The sequence below is a fragment of the Pocillopora verrucosa genome, chromosome 10 (genome assembly GCF_036669915.1).
Source record: "Pocillopora verrucosa isolate sample1 chromosome 10, ASM3666991v2, whole genome shotgun sequence".
NCBI lineage: Eukaryota > Metazoa > Cnidaria > Anthozoa > Scleractinia > Pocilloporidae > Pocillopora > Pocillopora verrucosa.
The window spans coordinates 3,599,945-3,622,803 of record NC_089321.1 but is presented as its reverse complement, the minus strand read 5'-3'; the positions used below and the strand labels follow the sequence as shown (position 1 = coordinate 3,622,803).

General features: G+C 38.5%; 2 protein-coding genes across 2 annotated transcripts in view; one reads left to right on the top strand and one right to left on the bottom strand.

Moving 5' to 3' along the window:
• Positions 1-1,945: 1,945 nt before the first annotated feature.
• Positions 1,946-7,718, bottom strand: LOC131782157 (uncharacterized). Its single transcript, XM_059098876.2, has 3 exons — positions 7,557-7,718; positions 5,284-5,528; positions 1,946-4,611 (listed from the first exon to the last, which is right to left on the bottom strand). Exons 2-3 carry the CDS (start codon positions 5,390-5,392, stop codon positions 1,946-1,948), a joined length of 2,775 nt encoding a protein of 924 aa, XP_058954859.2. The 5' UTR covers positions 5,393-5,528; positions 7,557-7,718.
• Positions 7,719-10,919: 3,201 nt separating this feature from the next.
• LOC131782074 (receptor-type tyrosine-protein phosphatase S) overlaps positions 10,920-22,859 on the top strand; it is a 31,611-nt gene continuing 19,671 nt past the window's right edge. The window contains exons 1-11 of the mRNA XM_059098789.2: positions 10,920-11,144; positions 13,617-13,808; positions 14,160-14,339; positions 14,958-15,272; positions 16,749-17,126; positions 17,267-17,373; positions 18,100-18,268; positions 19,350-19,640; positions 20,523-20,813; positions 21,493-21,786; positions 22,422-22,712. Coding sequence (XP_058954772.2) covers positions 11,093-11,144; positions 13,617-13,808; positions 14,160-14,339; positions 14,958-15,272; positions 16,749-17,126; positions 17,267-17,373; positions 18,100-18,268; positions 19,350-19,640; positions 20,523-20,813; positions 21,493-21,786; positions 22,422-22,712 — 2,560 coding nt within the window. The 5' untranslated portion in view covers positions 10,920-11,092. The remainder of the gene's footprint in view (positions 11,145-13,616; positions 13,809-14,159; positions 14,340-14,957; positions 15,273-16,748; positions 17,127-17,266; positions 17,374-18,099; positions 18,269-19,349; positions 19,641-20,522; positions 20,814-21,492; positions 21,787-22,421; positions 22,713-22,859) is intronic.

Sequence of the window (22,859 nt, the reverse complement as noted above, 5' to 3'; positions counted from 1 at the left end):
AAATTTAAACAATTTATTTCTTTGTAAAAAAATTAGCAAACGCTTAGTTAACATTTGTGCAGCTGTTTTTCTGAATATTCAAACGACGTAGAAGTACCATGGCAATAAATCCATGACTACAAAAACATAAAGGTCGCCTTCGCTCTCGTAAACAGAGAGCTCTGAAAATTGTCACCTTTTGCTCGAATATTCCTTCTGTCATTGTATAATATGTTTGTCGAAACGATCAAACACTTATAACGTTTCTCTCTAAAATTCAGTGTCTTCGAATCAAAGTTAAATTTCTTTTGAAATTAACAGAATTATGTCATGAAATTCTTCAGTGCGCCTTTCCAGTTTCTGGTGCAATACATGTGTCGGTCAAGCTATTCCAGCAGAGAAAACGCTTTAATATTGTTTACTATCACTCAATCAAAATCTAAATTTGCAATCAGCTTCTAAAGTAAGACATACCTTTCTGCTTCGTAGAACAAGAACAGACATCCCGTGCAACCTCGCTCGCTCACGCCAGAATCGTTATCAAAGCACTAATACTCCAGTAAAATTGAAGTTTTCTTTATGGAAACATTTAAGAAACCAGTAATGTAGTGTGCTTCATTACTTAAGCCGAACGTTTTTAACTTTAGGTTTTTGTTGCCTCACACGAAGCTTAAATCAAGCTGATGTTGTATCTTTTCAATTTTCGAAAAAGAAATTTTTTTGTTTTCCTAATTTTTATTACCCGCCAAATCCGTGTGCAGGGTTCGTTTTTTTAACAATTGAGATAACAGGTTTAAGGCAGGTACCATTCCAATTCTTTATCTTGTTTCTAACTTAGTGAAAGGATCCACAATTTCTTGATATTTATAATTCATTGGTTATGTAAATAGAGATAATTTAATGCTACTTTACTGTTGGAACAATTTACTCAACGATAATTTTAATAATTTTGTGTCACATTCGTTTAGTAGTCCTATTTGGTTTAAAGGTGAGAAATATCTCTTATTCCAGTGCTTTCTTGCTGGGTATCTGAGATTTAGACCTCGTGAAAATAAAACCAGACTACCTCCCAAAGCAGTCTCTCAAGTTCATTTCTTTTCAACGATGCTTGTGAAAATAAAAGGCCACTTCACGTAAGTCGATCCGAACAACAACTTTTCGATGCTTATCATAATTAAGGTGAAACGGATCAACAATCCCCCTTCCCTTTTTAATGGGATGCCGAAAAGCACTACGGGCTGGAAATCGACCATGCACTTGCACATAAGTCAGGTAAAATGCGCATTTGATGACGCAAACGACTGAGAACTTTTGCTATTTTTTCTAGGTACTGATTTCAATTAATAAAAGTTTTTGGCCACCCAAATTCAAACGCCAGTCACTTTCTGGCGGTTACACTAAGCGGCGATCTAGGCAAATGATCGAGAAGTCAAATTTTCCAGTGATGTATAGTCCTGAAAGGGACTGTTGTCGGTATTAGCTCAGTGCCAAGACTGACGTTTGGACAAGCTGAGTTGAAGTCATTATCAGAAACAAAGGGCCGAATCATTTACTTTATCAAGGTGACGGAAACGAAAAACCAAACCAGAAGTAGGCAAGGAAGGCATAGGGAGTACATCAATAATTTGGTCCCATCAACGGAGTTGATAATGTAAATTGGCCACTGCAGAGTCTATAATGCTGATATTTCAAGCGCTAGCCATTGGTCGCTATTATTTAAGGCTAATGTTCGAAGCCTCAGCTTTAGAAGCTTTATGCGATGGCCAGTTAACATTATTAACTCCGTAGATAAAAGCAAATTATCTGGTTGCATGTAACACCGATCAACGCAGCATCGCAGTTTCTTTAGAAACTTACCCCCTTTATCCAGTAAAATTTAGTCAGAGTGACTAAATAGTTAAAACCAAAACTATTTCTGTGGAAAAGAAACCACTTTTTATTCCAGATTACTAGACAGTTACTCGCCTTAAACATTGACCTTGACAACTTTAAAGGCAATTTTTGGCTTGAGAATCATGGCCCTTTCCGTTATATAAGCACTGAATAAAAAACGAAAAGTCCCTGGAGCTAGTTGAACTAGCATTGGAAGCTTTTTCGTCAGATGCACATGTTCCTTTTGATTCGATATATCAACTTTAACCACGAAAGTCCTGTCAACACAGCTGTTCAAGACTTCTAACGCCACCGTTTGATTAAAATGCGTTCTCGTGACGAGAAAGAGACATTTCTCCCGCCTGTCAAGTATTCGAATTCGTGGACTAGCTCCAAAGTGTTTGGAATAATGTGCCATTCGCAAAATGTTTCCGTCATACTTTGTACCTGCTCCTCTAGAATTTCTTTTCGTTCGCATCTTGCTGCTCGATCGGTGAAAATCTTGCAGACATAGATTAATCGCTGGTCCGCTCTTTGCAGTAGCTGTAAGGTCTAGATGGTGATCTCCTTTTCGAAAGCTAAGTACTTTCATCATCTGTCTACTTCCTTGGAACAGATAGTTTGTGTTGCCGGCTTCTAAAGAAAAGTTCATTGGTAGGTAAAGTTTGGTTTCAAATAACTGCCTTCCAGGATGTGCAACTAAATCCAGTGAAAGAAAACGTTTGTCTTTTCCTTGATGAACCTTTTCAATGGCGTAACCAATGAGTCTCTGACATTTGATATGTCCCTCATTTGACAACGAGAAATTTTGCATCACATCTTGAAGTACGTTGTTGAGCTCCCCAAGGGCAAACTCGGCGATCCAAGTGAATCTTGGGTCATCCTTCGGGAACCATTCTTCCCAACCGCGACACTTGCACAAGGCCTCTTCACTGATACCAACATCTGCGCATGTTCGATTGATGGCTATTTCTGCTAAAAGTCCTTTACTATACCCGCGCTGATTGTCTCCGAGTTTACCGATCGAAATAAGAGTATCGTGAAGATCGATGTGAGATATTAGCCGATGTTGATTCTTAATCAAGGCTTCCATTTGCTTTTTTCCAAGTCTCAGAGATAATTGCTTGGGTATAATAATGAAAAGAAGGGGATTATATATTTCATATCTTCCTCCAATCGAATCCATTGAGTACTTAGTTGCTGTTGGGCCGTGGTCCGATGTTACAATAGTCACAGCATTTTCTTCACGCGCCATGGTCTGTAGAAACATCGACAGTTGCTTGTCCAGTTGCCTTATTCTGACTCCTAATTCGTCTTTCGTTAAGGTCAGATAAGTGTGAGAAAAGAAAGGTGTTTTTGTCTTAGTAACTCTTAACGCAAGCTGAAATTTATCTATGAAATCGAAGATGTAGTCGAAAACGTAATGGCCGTTTAAACATGAGGCCGTAGTCGTGTGATTTCTTTCGAGTTTATTGTTAACTTTGTGCTCGTCAGTCGCTTGGCAAGCTACATGGGTCATTCCAGGGTCACAGCGACTCCATTCCATCTTAATTTTTTCTCCCATATTTTCATAGTCACGCTTCAACCAGCATTGATCAGTTTGGAATATGTTTTGATATCCTAGCTCTTTCAATGTTGAAAACAGAGTCAATCCTTGGACACGGGCTTCTCTGTCGGTTTGCCCTGAGAGAAGAACTTGAAGATTTTGTGCCGTATCTGACGTCAGGCTCTGAAGGAGTTCGAAATCTAAGGCGGATGCTGTTTCTGATTTGTCATAAACCATGTTTCGTAGTGTGGCGACAGTTTCGGGTAATGATCGATAGAAATGTGGTCGAGACGTAGAACTCAGAACGACCATGTTAATGTTTAAGGCTGGGGGCTGCGCTTTGGGTTGATTAGAGTTTGATCGAACAAGAACAGGAGGAAAATTTAGAATTACTTTGATTACTTGAGAGGTATTGTTTTTGAGACATTGAAGAAAACAAAAGTTCAGGCCATTTTTGGAAATTTGAATAACAACGAATGGAAGATTGGCTTCGATATCTGCTTTGGAAACAAATTTGTGCCAATGATGTTCGTCTTCAAGTTGCCCAGTTTTAGGGTTCAAGCTCACAGCATAGATAGGATTCTCTCCGCATCTTCGAACATCACAGCGCACCTTAACTTTGACACTACGATCTGACCGCCATTTATCACTAATCGTGCAAAGGTTTTTCTCAGTTTTCTCCTCGCATCTTGCAATAGGAAGAGTCTCTATTTTATAATCTCTTACTGCCTTCTGGCACTCATCTAAGGATGGCTGTCGTTGGAGGCAATGTTCATTCTCGTGGAAACTGTCTTTGAATTTAATATACGGTTCCATTTTTAATCCTAAAAAAGGGCAAATCGAATCGACTGGAAAGTACTTGTCATTGCTTACAGAGTGTAATAAATCTTCTATGTTCCTATGGTCTTTACGTTTACTTGCAGAAGGCAGTTTGGTTTTTACTTGAACGCTTGCCTTTCTTTCTATCAACTTTGCAGGTAATTCCCTGGGTGTTCTTTTCTGTTGACGTGCTCGTTCTGGCTTTTTACTCGTCTGAGATGCGGTTCGATCTGGAATGACGACATCATTAGGGCCGTCCACGTTTGTCACCAGCTCTCTATGATTTGCAATATTTCCTGCTAACTTAATGTCAGCAATAGCCTTTATTCCAACTTCTTTTAAGTTCGAAGGAGAGAAATCAAACTCTTTTCCTCTGTTTTCGTTCATAACCATATCTATAAATCAAGGACAATTTAAAAAACGTAAATTATGGCAATAAATCTTATACTAGCAGTCACGACACGTAAACAGTACTATGAACAAGGAGTAGATAAACATACACTTGGCCTCTGAGGCTAGGTCCCTCTCACCTTTTGTTGCGAGTGTCTGGGTACGAATTTAGGGGCGGTGGCAGCTCGTTTACATCAATTTATTCATTAATAGTCATAGTATCAAAGCTACTATTATTATAACTATTATTGCAATGATTATCTTCAATTTATGATGATGATGATGATGATTGTTATTATTATTATGTGTTAGACGTTGATCTCGAATTCATTTCAAAGCTAGTCCGCGCTCATTGGTAGCGCTACAGAACGTCTGTTTCTCCGCCTCATGTTTGGACTCATACTTCTTAACGGCGAAGAGCGTGGATCCAAAACTCTCCATTCGTAGGCATTGCAGGACGCACGTTTCTCCGTCCGCGCGAAGATTTTGCCTCATACTTTTCCACTGGCGAAGGAACACTTGTGCCGAAGAGGAAATTATGAGTGCGGTTGATGGCAAAGAAACCGTTTTCGTTTTTGACGCGATTCGATCATAGACGGTGAAAGCGGCTATACAAGGAATTATTCTCACTGAGAACGCACAATGCAAAACTAAGTAAAGATGTTGATATAGCATACCTTGGGACTCTTCAATGACAATGAGATAAAGAAATGTTCCGATGTAGAGACATGATCCAAAGAGAACCAGCATTGGAAGGATGATTGCTCTCTTCATTCTCATTAACATCTTTGTTATTCTTAAAATTTCGAGCGAATAGCGTTGTGTGTTGCACAGCTGTTATTTCAGCCAGTCTACTTCAACTGATGCCAGCTTTTCTCATTCTATGACGTCAGCAAAACGAATTTATTTTCGGGGACACTTCCTATAAAAGGATTAGATCGTCCTGTTAGAGAATTAAGACGTCATACTTAGCAAAATTAAGTTGCAGCACTAGAGGATCAGTAACCTCCAGGTCCCAATTCTAAACAGTGTTTCTTAACGTTCGCCATGCATGCGGCAAATATATTATAAGCAAAACAGTAATGAATAGTATGAGATTTTATATGGACAACTCCAGCTGTTTTTTATTTGGGCCTGTAGAGATCTCAGACTAGGCTTGTTTACATATACTTATTGTATGTTGCAGATGATTCGCCTAAGCTTTTTGGTGCTGTATGCACGTCACTGAGTAATCTAGCGGTGACGTCCGAAATTTTCGCTCTAAGCAAACTTACATTTTTGCATAATGAAATTTACTATGACCACAGGCGGCCCAAGCACCAGCTTTGAGATGATCATCTTGCGAAATAAGAGTCATGGCGAAGTTATAAGAGTTTGTTTGAGAGTCTTCTCTTATGTAGTAAACCTAGAAATGGATAACTCGCTAAAATGGGTTTTCAACAAAGTAAGCGGTCAGATAACAAGCAACGCATTGTGAAAACAGGGTGAAGTATTTTCATTGAGAATTTGACTGTATTATTTATTCCTAAGAGCGGTCGTAAATATTTCCATACAAACTCTTATAATTTCGTCATGACTGTTATTTCGCTAGATGATCATCTCACAGCTGGAGCTTGGGCAGCCTGTGCTATGACAGGCATTTAAGTGTCGGGCAAATAATAACTTATATAAACTGAGGTACTGACAATTTTACACTTTACGTCAGTTCAAACGTCAATGCTGAAATAATATTCTCAAGCGACTTTGAGAGAAGTAAAGCAAACACTTTATATACCTCATCTCACCTCCAAAATCCTCGCTTTTTTTAAAACTGGGGTTCTAGATGTCTATGGTTAAGCTATATAATGTATCGTGTTAGTGATTCAGCAAACCCAGATTATGGTGATTCAGTCAAGAAGTAACCTCGCTTCAAGTATATTACACACAACAGGTTTTTCAATCCCGAATCTTAGTGACATTCGGAAGAAGCTCTTTCTGTGAAAAAAAGTTTGCAAACTTAGAACGTAGTATAGTGTAAACACTGAAAAACTGATGATAAAAGAGAAAAAAACCTGCAATAAGACTTGACAATTTTTACTTTACACTTCAAAACTCCAGACAGTCAGTTGAATAGTGATCAGAAAATTTTGGTTGATGCTTAAGTCGAACGCAATCAGTACAGCTGACTCTGTGGTGAAATATAAAATTTTATCTCGACAATTTTTCTTTTCCGTACTTAAAAGGTTCCATTTGTTTTCGTTAATCATGTCAGATAAGGTACAGCGTTAAGTTAAGTGAAGTTAAAAGTTGACTCAACTTCATTTATAACTCTTAATTAATTTAGCCTTAGATAAAGCCATCAAATGTATATAATAAACGGATGCATATTGTTTTTAGCTACATACGAATGTGTTTAGAAAGTTGGAAATTTGTAAGCTTATTGGCTTGCTAAAAATGCACCCGAATCTCGACAAGGGTGATGAGGAAGAATGATAGCTGATTTTGATAAAGTTGCTTCACTTGACTTATCAAAACTCAGTCTAGTTGGCTATCGATCTGTTTCTATTGAGTCCAATTCAATTAGGCGAGGCCTGTACGCAGTTGCACATATTTCTTCTTGCTCCACTCTTCACACATGTGAACAATTTCGATACCAAGATTTTCCTATCATAGCACCGAGATAACTGATCGATGAAAATGAAATAACTCAACTTCTTAGGATCACAAAAGTATTCAAGGGCCCTAACTATAACACAATACTGATCCAACTGTTTGCTGCTTGGAGTCGTAAGGTTCAATACGAGATGACGCCTTACATGTTGACAGTGTTGCATTGTAAATTATGCAGCTCTCTGATCAAGGTTACTCAGCAAAATATTGCAGGAAATAGCCTACTACAGTACTATAAGAATCTTGAAACTCTATTCCTTTTGAGAAAGTTAATGAATGAATACCAATTGAGCTCAGTTACCTTTACAGTCATGCCAGTTCTTCGGAGTTCAAATCGTCGAAGTTAGTCGAAGCAAAATTATTTGGGATGATTTTTAGCTTCGTGCGAGCAGTTTTTTTAGGATTTGGAAGTAACGGACCAGGTGTTCCAGATATCTTAGACACTGAGGACGAAGATTGTTTGGATCTGCGGCGGCATTTAAACACCCGATGGTAACGTCTTAAAACAATCAACACCCAGCTCTTTAAAACTAAATCAACTAGCTTGTTGACATTATCATATTCCTCCATTCACCATGAGCTGATTTGCATACTGTCTTAAAACAGGCCAACAGATGATCAGTTGTTCCACACCTAAATAAACTACAGCTATTGCTGTCGCAAAACAAAGCAAATAGCGGCGTCGTTTTTTCTTCATCGCTTTGCCCTCGAATGACTTTATCCCCCGCATAAAAGGATAGATTCCAGGTTTATTTAAGCCACGAAGAATTAACATCTAAACATCTACAGTGCAAGACTCGAATATAGAACAATGATCGGTTGCATTTTTTTTAAGACTCCTTAATTCTTGTGATTACTCATAAGAGTTCGCTGATCGTCACGCATTTTAAAAAACTTATCATAAGCGTTGTTTACATAGGAGTCAGGTCAAACGTAAAAGGATTTTGATGTCGCTTTTGTCAGACTGTGTTTACTTTCACTTGCGAAATATGTTCGTCACGAAAATCCACGGAAGGTGGGTAAGTCCACGTGTGCACTAACACGTCATATCTCGGCTGCAAAATTGCATGATCCGTCAAATAGAGTGAAAAAGCATAGCACATACTCCGTAACTTTTCTGCGCCGATTTACCTAACGGATGTTGTTGTTGACAGGCTTTTTTCCTAAGCAGTGAGTCGCCTGAGCAGTGAGACTGATTAAAAGTTCTTGGTACATTTGAGCAGAAAGTCTCGTTGGCTAATTTTCTCTTATTTTGTTTGTTTCATAAGCTGATCAGGGGACAGGGAAAATAGATTCATATCGATTGAAGCGACTTGAGAGCGGTCAACTCTCTTAAGAGTGTGTCGGTATTCAAATCCTCGACTAGACAAATACTCAGGGTCTTAACACATTTGCATCCTTACATCAGTAAGCACATAGTTTCTATGCTGTTCTCTGTACATTTCCTGAGGTGCTGACAAGGAGGATTTGTTTATTTAGTTGGCGATCGTTTCAGTTCTTTTCATGACCTAATGTTTGATTCATGATCAGTAGCAATGCTGTAATGAAAAATCTTGTGACTAACTCTTTAATAATAAATAATTTGTCCTTCGATGAGAGTGAAAGGAAATGGTGGCAAACCTAAGAAGCTTTGATTGTTTTAAAAATTCTCCATGTTATTACCAAAGAAAGTATTTAAAGAAGAGTATCGAGAACATGGATGCTGGTGCTAGGGTGTTAAGGGTTTATGGGTTAGTGTACGTCATGACGTGCTATTGTTGGGAAGGTCTGAATGAGGGGTCCTCATATGTCGGTTGTCGGTTAGAATTTCATTACTTTATCTGTAGTCGGTTAAATTTTCAATCTTTGTCGGTTGTCGGTTGTCGGTAAATCTCGGTTAATAATTAAAAATCCAAGTTAATTACTCATTTTCCTTGGGTGATTTGAGGGTTCGAGAACCGGGCGCTGTTATTGAAATAAGCCTGCACTCCTACTCGGCCATAAAGTAAGTCTGATGACTGGAAATTCCATAATTAACCGAATCTTAAATTTAAAGTGGCTATCTGTTAGGCTAGAATGCTCTTCTTTCTGAATAGAAATATCGATAATGTTGGACCATGTGAGACTATGTCGGTTGTCGGTTAGTATTTACTTGTCGCTAATCGGTAATATTTTTTTCGTTTTGTCGGTATTCAGTCGCCAGTTGATTAACCCTTTAACTCCCATGAGTGACCAAGATAGAATTTCTCCTTACAATATCAATACAATATCATGCAGACAAGTGATGAGAATAAAGAAAAATATCAATTAGGGGATTTTAAGTTGATCCAATACCAAATCCTCCAAACTAACATCACAAGCACAGTATAGCAGACAGTAAGGAGAATTACTAATGAGATCTTGGGAGTTAAAGGGTTAACCCCATTCAGACCCTCTGTTAGGGATTGTAATGATTGTAAAATACACAGCACAAGGCTCCTGAAGTTGAAAACAAAGTTGTAAAAAAGACAAAAACCTGAAAAAAAGGCACTAAACAAAATGGAATAAAGAATATAGACTGCTGAAAAGTTTACTCGCGAGGTGGGAAGAACAGGAAGAGCCCACTACATGTATGCACGTATGTTGCGTGGTAACGCGCGAGAACAACTCGAGACTCACGTTTTGGGATTGTTCGAGTGGCTCTCGGGAAAGTGTAGACAGCGATGAGGATCAAAAGCGTCTGCATGTATGCAATGAATAGCTTTCAAACTCGTTGTGTTTGAAAGGGGCTTTAAAAAAAATTAAAAAATTGAGAACAAAAAATATTAAATGAGACAACAAGGATAAAGAATTTTGGAGAGGGGGTTGGGAAAGAGGATCACCGGCCTAGCGGGAGGTCTGGGAAATTTTGCAAGGGCTTCCAAACATATAGATTCAGGAAACACGTTACTTTTTCTTACAATAGAGCTAAATAAGCTAGAAAATAATTCAAGATGAGTAAATTTCAAATACTTTAAGTTGAGTAGTAACATGTGATTATGTCTCTGGAAGAACCGAGTGGTACAAATACCCGCAGTTCTGATTGGGGAAAGGGAGAGGAGGGTGAGGGAGAACTGACTCATTGGATCTTCTTAATGGATTCGCTTTCAGCTAGCTAAGAAAAAAAGGAAACGACGACGTCTGTTCGAGCTTTTGAGGAAATTATTAATTCTACAAAGAGACACGTTTCAGCTCATATGGCTGTTGTCACTTCATTGGATCATTTCACTCCCTGAGCTTCTACAGAGGCACAAAGTCCAATTATTTGAAACATGCTTGTCACTGAAGAAAATAAATTATTTATTAATTTAGTTTTGCTTCGTACAGAATCGGATGGCGCCATTTTTAAGAGGTCGAGTGATTCTATTATATTTCCTAAAGCGCTTGAGCGGTTTTGAGGCCCTTCAGATGCCCGCCGCCTTTTGACACGAAACGGCATACCTTTAAATCACTATTTTTCAAAGTTTCTTCATCATACTGTGTGTGTGTGTTTCCATGCTCGAATTTCTTCCTCTGACTCCGAATACGATTATTAGCCATTAATTAAAGAAAAAGTGAAGGGAAGTAAAGAAATTAGGAACAATTCACCGGAAGTACGCATGACGTGTTTGCACAGGAGAATGGTGCCTACTTCCTGTGCTTCATATAAGTGTGTGTGCAGTCTCGCTTTATCGATCAGACTAATAGGAAGATGTATGCATTAAAAGCCGCTGAAAACCCTCGAGATCGATGAGAATGGACAGGAGAGGCACTGGTTGATAACAGGAAAGTCCGTTGCATCTTAAATTTAGCTGGTTTTAGTAAAATCTAGTCGAAAGAAGGCGTCTGGAGACAAGCGACATGGATTGTACTTTGGTTCTCTTCTACGCACTCGTGAGAATGTCATGTCTTGGTAAGTCTCGAGTTGGGCTTAGGTACGTTGATGGGATTCGCGCCCACGTTTTGCCGATGGGCTTCGTTAGCCATCGAAGAAAGTGCCCGTGTGTTTTCTTTGTGTTTTCGTTTTGTTTGGGCAATAAACGTCGTAGGGGTGACTCTTTCGCAGCTGATTTTGTAAATATTACTACCCTTCCGTTTGCCAAAGCACTTGAGCTGTTGATGAAAGATTTGAAAGGGGGCGAGAACTTTTTACGGTTTCTTTAAGTAAAACCAGATTTAGCAGATAAGGAGGATTATTCGCATCCATTGTTAAATAGGGATGTCCTTTTCTGTCTGTGACTAGTCCGGTTTGCGTGGTTGAAAGGCATTTGGAAGCATGCAAATGTGCGAAATACGAGCTCACAACAATCATAACCAACAGAGGGTGTAAATTTATCACGTTTCGTGTTCCATCGAATAAATGAAATGAACTCTTACAGCTGGAGAGTTGCTTTCTGCAGATTTTATTTAATCATTGAACGAAGTTTCATGTGCCTCTCGCACATGGAATTTATTTCGTTTTCATTCAATGATTTAATTACCATTTTCAACTACTTCATCTGGAAAACGACTATTACAATTTTGAAATTATAATTAATCTGAAATTTTTATGAATGTCACGATAAAGACAAGAACAGAAACATAACCAAGGATAATTTGAATGTAACAGTAATGAGATGTTTTGTGCAGTGTATTACAGAGTCATGAATTTTGTCCTCAATTGCGATCTACAGTTAAATACGGAAGATGTTTCACTTTGTAGTCCTTATTGGTATGTGTTATCACATGATCTGGGAAAAAAACTCGGGTCAGACATCAAGGGGCATTTTGTCTGTATGGGTAACAACATGATTTCAAATGCAATTTGGTAGTATTAAGCAAAAATAAACTTTTTGGAGACAAGAAAATTGCAATTTGTAGTCTTAGAGAAAGTTCAAGTGCTTATTTACAACAAAGTGCACAACAAATTATGTTGCTACTTGTTAATTATGTGCAAGAAAAATGCATGGCAGAATGTCTAGACAAGAGCAATTTTGGCAGCACATGCACTACTTGTAATTTGCACGTGTGTTATAGCTTTGCACTCGTGTTACATGGAAAATGCTGAATCTGTTATTCAGATATGTATAATTTTTCAAGTATATTATTTGATTTAGAATTTCAAACGCTATGCATTTCCAGTGATCTTTAGTATTGTGGTTTAAATGAATTAATCCTTCCAAAGGCTATATTCTTTTGATTGTTTACACTATTTTTTGTTTTTTTTTTTGTCGGTTGATTATGTCCTGTCTGTATGGTGGTACATGTATAATGAGTTTTGGATGAAATTGAAATTATTGTCCTTCAGCTTTTAAAGGGAATCAAAGTAGGTAACATAAACACACTTTTCTCCTTAAGTTAAAATGACTGAAAAAAGGTTGCAAGATGTCCAGATATTTGATCACTTTAAGTATGGGACTTGGATCTCTGGAAATCATCTGCAACTGATACTATATTTTCAGCTCATTGGAAATCTGTAAGATTGAACATGCTTCATCTCTGCAAACATTGGAAAGCCTTCATGACTCATAAGTAATAAACCAGAATTACATGGGTACAGATATATAAACAATTAACTCATCATTACCTATACACTCCTATAATCTGAATAATAATTTTCTTTGACTACAAAACCTCCAATGTCAAAAGAGAAATTTCAGAAGGCATCCTGAAAAATTCCAACACACTCCTCCTTCTAGTGCATTTCTTCCTATAATCAGAGGATTTGGAAAAAGCCTGAGCGTGTAGAAAGGCTTACCTCTTCTCTGCTTTGTTTGAGCTTTTTTTCTTCATAAACATGTGAAAAAGCTGTGTTGTGTGTCAGTTCTCCAGGCATGACAGTTGGTAGGTAGAGTAATCTGGGGTTCAGCAGGATACTTCAATTATAGCAGCAAATGAGTCAGTTGTTTACACAGTAGATTTACATGTGCTTGAATAAAGTTTCGAATTGTTGGATCTTAACTCCTAGAAGAAACCAAAAAGGAATTTCTCTCAGTATGAATACACTTTTAGCAGAAATGCGATAAGAAGAAACAAAACCATTAACTAAGAGATATTGTTTGTTCTAATGTCAATTCTCAGAGCTCAAAATGGTCAAAGAAGAAGTATAGCTGACACTGCAGTGATTTAATTGTTATTTTGCTCTTGGAGGCAAAAGTCATGTTTAATGATTGAAGACTTCTAACTTCAGCTTTATATCTTATCTCATCATGTCTTTGATCTATGTGTACCATTTATGTGACAAGCAGATGTTGCATAGCCCTGTACTGTATCTTTAGATGGTAATATGACACTTGATACTTGTACTTAGAGATCAGACTTATGTATTTCGACAGGGGGCAACTTGCTGTAAGCTTTACAGTAACATATTAATTGCTCATGTTGATCCCGAATCTTTCAATTTTAGTCTGCGCTAATCAGGCTTCAGAGGAAGGACCATTACCTTCCCATTATTTACCCTCAGTGGTATCAACAACCTCCAGTCCTTTTTTGGTAGTAGCATCAACAAAAATTTCTGGCTTGATCAACACCACAACCTCCAAGAACATTGCAAAAGGTTCCATTCAGACCCAAAGTACTACAAATGGAATCAATGTTGGTAAGTTGCCATCATTGACAGCTAACCTTGCATCCACTTGTATATCAGAAGGTGTTCTTTTGACAGCTGGTTATTTTTTTTCCTATTTTTTGAGAGTTTGATATCAAATTAACTAGAATTACACATGGATTAGACTGTATTTCAGTTATGGCATCAGACATTATCACACCATAAAGAAAAAAAAAACAGTGAAACTGTTCAACATCCAAATAATGAACTGAAACTTAATGATTTCTAATACCAGTAGTTGCTATTATCTACCTAGATCTAGAAATCTATATCTACTGTAGTACTTGTGCTTCTTAAATGAGCTGAAAATATTGAGTGTTTTTTTTTCTCCTCTTTGATAAGCTTCTGGAAAAAGCTCCCCGACATTATCAGACACTGCTACGATGGTGTCAAATGTTGGTGTCTCTACAAGTCAAGGTGCAATTCACCAAACCCCAACTACAAGTTCATTTTATATACAGACCTCAGGCTCTCTCATTTCAAGTGTGATGACTCCTCTGCCAACAACTGCTTCCCCACCAGGTATGTTCAACCTCGACTCTGTTGTTGGCATTAATTGTACATTATAATTCTGTACTATAATTACTACATGTAATATGAAGAAGACATATAACTATTTTGCAGATGGGCTGTTTCTTGTGTTTTGTTTGAACAATTTTTGTACACTACCTAAAATTTATTCTGAGAACTGTTGTTCATGAGATTTTTTATGTGGATAAGGATTTTATTTTTAAGTTTCTTAGTTTAGATGGCTATGGTGCTTTTATTCAGTGATAAACTTGTTGATAGAGGTAGAAGCAGCATCATTTTGCCTTAACAACAAATTTTATTGGCCTGGGAAATATTTGGTCAACAACTAAGCCATGCGTTAATGATCTTAAAAAAAAAAAAAATCGGGCCAGAGAATGCTATCCAATGGGTAAATCATCATCCAGCAGAAAAGATTAACATACAGTGGTATCCATCAGATAAAGATTTATCCTATGGATAGTGTAATCTACCCTTCAAACCACTTGAGCCAGATGTTGTCTCCTTACCTGCACTTCTTTCTCTGCACTCTGATGGGATACAATCTTGATCACATTATATTAATTTTCAAATTGCTTGACGTACATGTATGTTAAACTCTTCTCCTGCCAGGTACACCAGATCCTCCAATCATTCAGGACATCACTGTGTTATCAGCTACTAGTGTACTTGTCAAGTGGAACACAACATCAGACCAGTCTGTTGCTACCAATTATTCAGTTGAATTCAGTGTCAACATTTCAACTTGGAAGCAACCAGCTTGTAATCATTCTTTGGTGCAAGGTGCCTGTGTTGTTAATCAGAAACAAGCTGTCATTGTACTTCTCAAACCTTTTACAAACTACACTTTTAGAGTAGTCGCAAAGAGCCAGTTTGGGAGAAGCAATTACAGTGCAGAGAGAAAGTGGGTGATGACTGATGAAGCAGGTAAAGTTACATGAATGGCTGCTGTTTGATAATTATTTTAAGACAAGTTACCCATCCAGCTGGAGCCTATAACAGTTTCCATAGCATGAAGCAACGAGGATTATTACTAGCGGCACATCCCCATTACCAAGAAGTACCCACCCCCTCCCCCTCTCCCTCGGATGGGATGCCATTGCACTGTAAGCTTATCCCCCAGCATTTTTTGGGCTTAGCTGACAATATGGTGGTACCCATTTATACTCCTTGGTGGTGAGATGAGATGGGATCCCAGATGGAATGCCTATGCACTGTACACTTATCCCCCAGCATTTTTTTGGGCTTAGCTGACAATATGGTGGTACCCATTTATACTCCTTGGTGGTGAGATGAGATGGGATCCCAGATGGAATGCCAATGCACTGTATACTCATCCCCCAGCATTTTTTTGGGCTTAGCTGACAATATGGTGGTACCCATTTATACTCCTGGGTGGTGAGATGAGATGGGATCCCAGATGGAATGCCAATGCACTGTATACTCATCCCCCAGCATTTTTTTGGGCTTAGCTGACAATATGGTGGTACCCATTTATACTCCTGGGTGGTGAGATGAGATGGGATCCCAGATGGAATGCCAATGCACTGTAAGCTTATCCCCCAGCATTTTTTTGGGCTTAGCTGACAATATGGTGGTACCCATTTATACTCCTGGATGGTGAGAGGCACTGTGAGAATAACGTTTTTTGTAAAAAAAAAACTCAACACAGTGACGTGGCCAAGTCTTGAACCCAGACCCCTCAACCTCTGATCCAGGGGACTAACCACTAAGCCACTGTGTCACTCATGGTTTTGACAATGAAGAAAGTTTGCTTGACCCTTTAACTCCCAAGATTTCATTAGTAATTCTTCTTACTGTCTGCCATATAGTTCTTGTGATGTTAGTTGGAGAATTTGGTATTGGATCAACTAATAATCTCCTAATTAATATTTTTCTTTATTCTTATCACTTGTCTGCTTGATATTATATTAATATTGTAAGGAGAAATTCTGTCCTGGTCACTCATGGGAGTTCAAGCGTTAATGATTAAGTTGGGAGATCTAATGGCCTAATAGGCCATTTTACAGTTGTGTACTTAGTTGCCAAACCTCTGATTTGGAGTGAGGCTGAAGGTGACCTTGTTGTAATAGAGACCAGCATCTAGTTAGCATGATAACAAAGTAATTTGCATTTTAAAAGCAGCAGCTAGGTTTGTATCATAACAAGGTCACCCTTAGCCTCATTCTTTTTCAAAGGCTTGGCAACCAAGCATGCAACTGTGAAATGGACTATTGTTATCAAGGTGGGGCTTTGGGGCTCAACATGGTAAATTGCGCACACAAACAGTTGTTGTCAAAGATTTTTTTTTTGTAATTTTTATAGATGGAATAGTGACATAACTTGCAGTAAAATGCAATTGTTGTAAGTCCATTACTTTAAATATTTTTGCATTTTTGTCAGCTCCATCAGCTGCTCCTGTTATAAGAGCTGCACGTAATGTTAGCTCACAAGAAATCTTTATAGCATGGCAACCACCACCAGCAGGAACTGAAAATGGCATATTTCAAAAATATGAAATATACATAAAGAAGGAAACTCCCCAAGAGCCAACCACTGCACCAACCACTGGTGGGTTCCCTGTGACCGAGCCGCTTGAACCAACACCAGAACCAGAATTTGAAAAGCTTCAGAGTGGCGTGCTAGTGAATGTTGGACTTGTCCTTAATTATACAGTACGCAATCTGGACAAGTGGACCGATTATGAAATTAAAGTACGAGCTGTTACCATTGCCCCAGGTCCTTTCAGTGACAAGTTCATTGTGCGAACTGATGAAGATGGTAAGGATGCACTTTTTATGAAACATTGCATCTTTGCAAATACACAAATTGTAAGTGTGAAATTGTTGTACTAGTGATGTGTGGTCAAATTTTGTTCTATTCATTTGAAAATTATTGAGGATCTGTTTGTCATTGTTTAGTTCCAAGTCAACCTCGCCATGTTGTAGCAAGGGCTCTGAATTCCAGTGCAATATATCTGAATTGGAGTGAACCAGCAGATAAGAATGGTGTGCTTTTGTATTATCAGGTGTGGCTGGATTTAAAGCTATAAATCATTAACTACAGCTTACATGTAAATATAAATGTTCACTCTTGGAGGTGGGGCAAAGGGGTAACACCTTCCAACTTTTGAAGTCAAAGGGTTTGAACCATTTCAACAGCTGGGAAGCAATGGTAATTTTCAGCCTCTTCTCTTGTACAGTGTGTCATTATGGGTACAAAGAAATATAGGAAAATGTGCACCTCTTACACTTTGATAAAACAGTAGAGATGGAGATGACTTCATTTAGACATACAATAATCTTTTCCAAGTGGTTCTGAGCTAGTATAGGTTAGATTGATAATAATTTTGGCCCAAGCTTTTTGATAACCCAAGATTCTATGGTGTGGGATTAGAAGCTTTGGGGCCACATTGTTCTAAGCTGGGTTAAGATAACCCAGGGTTAGTGTGAAATCTGATTACAGATCTGAAATTTTTAAAAGAAAATTCAGTTAAATTCTTTTTGTCTAGAATTTGATGATTGAATACTCGTAAAAGAATAGAGAAATTATCTGAAAAAGGCTTTTGAGCAAAGGAATAAAGAAATCGGGATTAAAATTTAACCTTAGGTTAGTGCTAATTGGCCTTAAAGCAACTGGCTCCTGATTTTTTGCTTTGTCTCACTCTTTTGATGAATGAATACCATCTTTCTTTATCCAGTGACAGAGTGACATTTACCTTCTTTCCTCATCTATGACTTTTGTTTTCTTTAAGGTGAAATGGGATTCCTCAGGAATAACATTCATTCGGAAATTTGGCCTGAAAAAAAGTGTTATCCTGTCTCCTCTGAATCCCTTTACACTTTATGTCATCAATGTCAGTGCATTCACAAGTAAAGGAGAAGGAAAGCGCGTCACTGTCGAGGAACAAACAGATGAAGGGGGTGAGTATGGATTACAGAAACAGGAACTGAGGAGGAGTTTGTGCCATGAGGGTATAAAATGTATAGAAAATCATACGAATGGAAGTGCATTTAGTTACATAGTCTTTACAAGATCAAGTGATATTTTGAAAGTTTTCATAATTGCATAAGCCATAGGATTGTGCATTTTAGAACATTTACAAAACAACAATGGCAGTTGACAATAAATTACAAAATGCAGGAACACTTCGTAGGATTTTTTATCCATCATCAACACCTCTTTGTACATCCTTGGTGCACATCAAAGTCACAGTGTACTTTGAACACTTTTCAATGGGTTGGAAAACAATTGTATCTTCTTTGTTGAATTACTAATTTAATAGAATGATTGTGACAGACCAATCAAATTCATTGTTTTTGCAAAGTGTCTAGAGTTTAGCTTGGTACACTGATATTTAAAAGCTTTGATACTAAGTAGGTGCCATATGGAAATCCTTTATTACAGTCACTAACCTGAAATTAAGAGATCCTCGCAGCTAAGAACACTACTGAAACGAGTAGTTGTAAATAGGACCTGAAAAAAATTCAGGCCCGTACGGGATTTGAACCCATGACCTCTGCGATACCGGTGCAGCGCTCTACCAATTGAGCTAACAAGCCAACTGGGAGCTGGTCAATGAACTGGGTCCAAATAAACATCAAAGTGAATGAAGATTTTAGATATATGAAAATTCATATATTTGCACTGCGGTGGAGAGATGAAATTAAGAGATCCTCGCAGCTCAATTGGTAGAGCGCTGCACCGGTATCGCAGAGGTCATGGGTTCAAATCCCGTACGGGCCTGAATTTTTTTCAGGTCCTATTTACAACTACTCGTTTCAGTAGTGTTCTTAGCTGCGAGGATCTCTTAATTTCATCTCTCCACCGCAGTGCAAATATATGAATTTTATATATCTAAAATCTTCAGTCACTAACCTATTTATTTATTTATTTGTCATGGATTACTTGGGAAAAAAATATTTTTATGATTTTTAAATAGAATTAATGATGATCTTCCTCATAATTTATTTCTTTTCATACTTTCCCATGTTATTCTTCCAGTGCCTTCAGCACCCCAGAATCTCTCTACCAAGACTTTGAACGCAACAGCAATTCGTGTTTCTTGGAAAGAGCCAAAGAAGCTCAATGGAAAAATAAAATATAGGCTTTCATGTGAGAGGACAGGAGATCCCAGTGCGGTGGCAAAGTTGTTGTATGATGGGAATAATACACAGTTTATAGTCTCTGATCTGAAGCCATACACACGATACACTTTCCGTGTGACTGCATACAATGTGAAATACAATTTGTCAAGCACAGAGGTATTTACTGATGAAACTACAGACCAGGCGGGTAAGTGTTAAAATTGAGAAAATCTGTTGACATATTATCAGTGATCGGGCATCGAGATAAAGAATATGGCATAAAGAAACTTGAAAAAGAGGAACCGATTGTCCTGTTTTGTCGAGCCCATGACATCATACATACGTTTGTAATGGTTCCACAAGGAGAATGTGTATAACAATCAAGAGTTTCTTTCGTTTTCGATTATTTCCTATAAATCATGACCTCAGTGGGTGACTTAGCGGTGACACTGTAAGGAGAAATTAGATGCTGGTCACTTCTAGGTGGTTAGTATAAAAAGGAAGTCGAATATTACTCACTCGAAACAAATGCGAGCAACATTGCCAAGTACCATTGAATATTGTTACAATGTAATGACGCATTTCAGTATATGAATAATAGCGAAAATAACCTTAGTGTGTTCAATCGTGAGTAATTGTGTCATGAAGGTGTTAATATTGGATGAATTTGGGTCATCAGTATCTCTCATATCTGTAAAAGAGGTTGAAATCGAGTTCAAATCAATTTGGGGGTGATTTGGAGTTTATTAGATACACATCTATGTATTGTACTGTCGAGAGATTCTTGACCTTCGTTCCATTGGATACCAGAGCTTTTAGCGAAACTAATTTTGAAAACCACAAATTTCAATTATGGAACGAGAGCGGAGAACACCAATACGGCAATAAAAGAACACACACCCACGCACGCTCGCACGCAAATACACGTACTCAAAGAGCATACATGTAAAGAATGATGGGAAATATTGACAATGATTTCAAACGAACAATTCGGAAATTCAAGGGGGAAAATTCTCAATCCGTGTCTTAGCTCTTGTTCAATTGACTTCTTGATCTGTTTGTATTGGCTTGGTACTTATTTCAATTTTAGAACCATCACCTCCAAGAAATGTTACAGCAAAGAGCGTGAACTCAACAGCAATCAGAGTTTCTTGGGTCAAAGCTTTAAATCCAAATGGAAAAATAAACTACAAGCTTCGTGTTCGCCTCAGTGGAGAGAAGGAAGAGGAAAACCGCCCGGTGTACGAAGGAAATGATACTACGTATTTAGTGACTGGCTTACAAGAGTATGTCAAGTACGCATTCACAGTTGTATCGTTCAATATTAAGAACAAGTGGGAAAGCAAACCAGTTGTGGCCGTTGAAAGTACTCGTCCTTCGGGTAAGCAATTATTTTCCTTGAGAACATCGGTTCGTTTTAAACATATAATGCGTAAATAGGGGATCATTGTCAGTATCAGTGTCAGAGCACCCACCCCTCTCCTATCCAACAACAGTCAGCTGCTAACAAGGTAGGGTTTAAGTTGAGTTAGGGGAGGGGTCGGTGCGTAGTTGCTCAGATACTGACATTGATCCTTAAAAGGTGTGTGGTGTTTATTTGCTCGTTATCACTTCTAGCCATCCTGGTGTAAAACTGGAACCTAAGTTTCCTTGCAAGTTTCCACAATCCACTTGCGCTTGTTAGTTTTCCACGGGAGTTTCGTAGTCTGGGACTAGAATGTTTGTAGGATAGTCAGTGAGCCAGGAAAGTAAACAGAAATACAGTTAGAAAGTCGGTGTGTCAACTTGGTTCCAGTGTAAGTCTCTTGGTGGGTTGGTCTGACAGCCAGTTCTTCGTTTGCCTCGTAGCTCAGTTATTCTGTTTATATTCCTTATTTTTCTAGGCTTAGAAGAGGTTTTTTCTCTGTTAGTGAAAACTTCAGCGGGCAGTTCCATCCGACACCTTCGCGGCCATGCTGCAGCCACTCAACTGAAAATTAATTAAATATGTATACTTTTAATTCTGCGAAATGTACACTGAAATGTGATCTCATTCGTTTGAAACTTTGATTTAATCTCAGAACCTTCGGGCCCCCCGCAAAACGTCCAAGCCTGGACACTTTCATCGACGTCTATACAAGTCACGTGGGGCCCGCCCCTTCTCGAGGAACAGAATGGAGTCATTCTCCGATATGATGTGGACTATAAAAATCAATCAGGCCAACCAAACAAGCTCGCTACAGCTGATAATCAAACCACTATACAAGTAAAAAACCTCACCAGTTTCACGAGGTACTGGTTTGCAGTTAGAGCAGTGAATGTAATTGGTGTCGGGCCAGCGAGTGAAGAAGTTTCAAACACGACTTCACAAGACAGTAAGTTGAAGAAACCGATACTATATGAACTCTCTCTGAGATTCTGTTTTTCAGAGTAGCTTTTGTTCTAAAGCTAAAGGTGTATCTCGCACCATAACTAACCAATGTTATGTTTATCTACGCAAGCTTACGTACGAACTAATCAAAGAACAGGGGAAGAAATGAAAGACATGAGCAAGTGATTGATCAGAGCAATCGAGCGCACTTCGTCCTTATTGGGTGTAATAAGACCAAAACCGAAGGTCAGAACAAAGAAATATATGGCACGAGGCCATTGAGAAGTCGGACTTAAAAATGACAAACGGTTTAAAGCGCAGGAAAACGCAACCCACGAGTTGACTCAAGTTTTGTATCTGATTGGTGGAGACGGTGGCGTGAGTTTTCTTGACCAATCACAGGATAAAGTAAGGCAAAGTCAAGGCAATTCCGATTACTTTCGGTACTTTATCGGAAATTGCCGAAATAGTGAAAACTAATTCACTGTAACAAGGCGTTCACCAAAGTCGAAACATTTTCATCTGACTTTAAGGCCAGAACACATACTCTACACCACTAAAATTTTTTAATGTGTATATTTACCCTCCGTAGCGGCAAATTCGAAGTTGTAAGCAACTCTACGATTTAATTTTTCGCAGGACCTTCGCCTCCTGTAAAAGTAAGCGCAAAAACAGTGAACTCCACTGCCATCAAAGTGACTTGGGAGAAACCACTGTACCCAAACGGCGAAATCTTCTACAGGTTGTATTACTGGCAGACTCGCGAGGGAGCTGGTACCAAGCTTGTGGCCTATGAAGGGGCTCTAATGGAATATGTCGTGGGCGGGCTCCATGAGTATGTGCCATACACCTTCATGGTACAGGCGTACAATGTAAGGTATTCCTGGAGTAGTGCGGGGACGAATGCCACAGAGACCACTCATCCTGCAGGTACCTAGGTTAAATCTGTGAAGGCTTTTTTTGATGATAAAGAAATTTGAATCAGCGTTCCTAAAAATGGGTACGAGGAGCAAAGTTTTAATCGAGGGTGCCGGTGATGGAAGTTCCTATGAGCTATTGGGGCAAAGTCTCTGAATA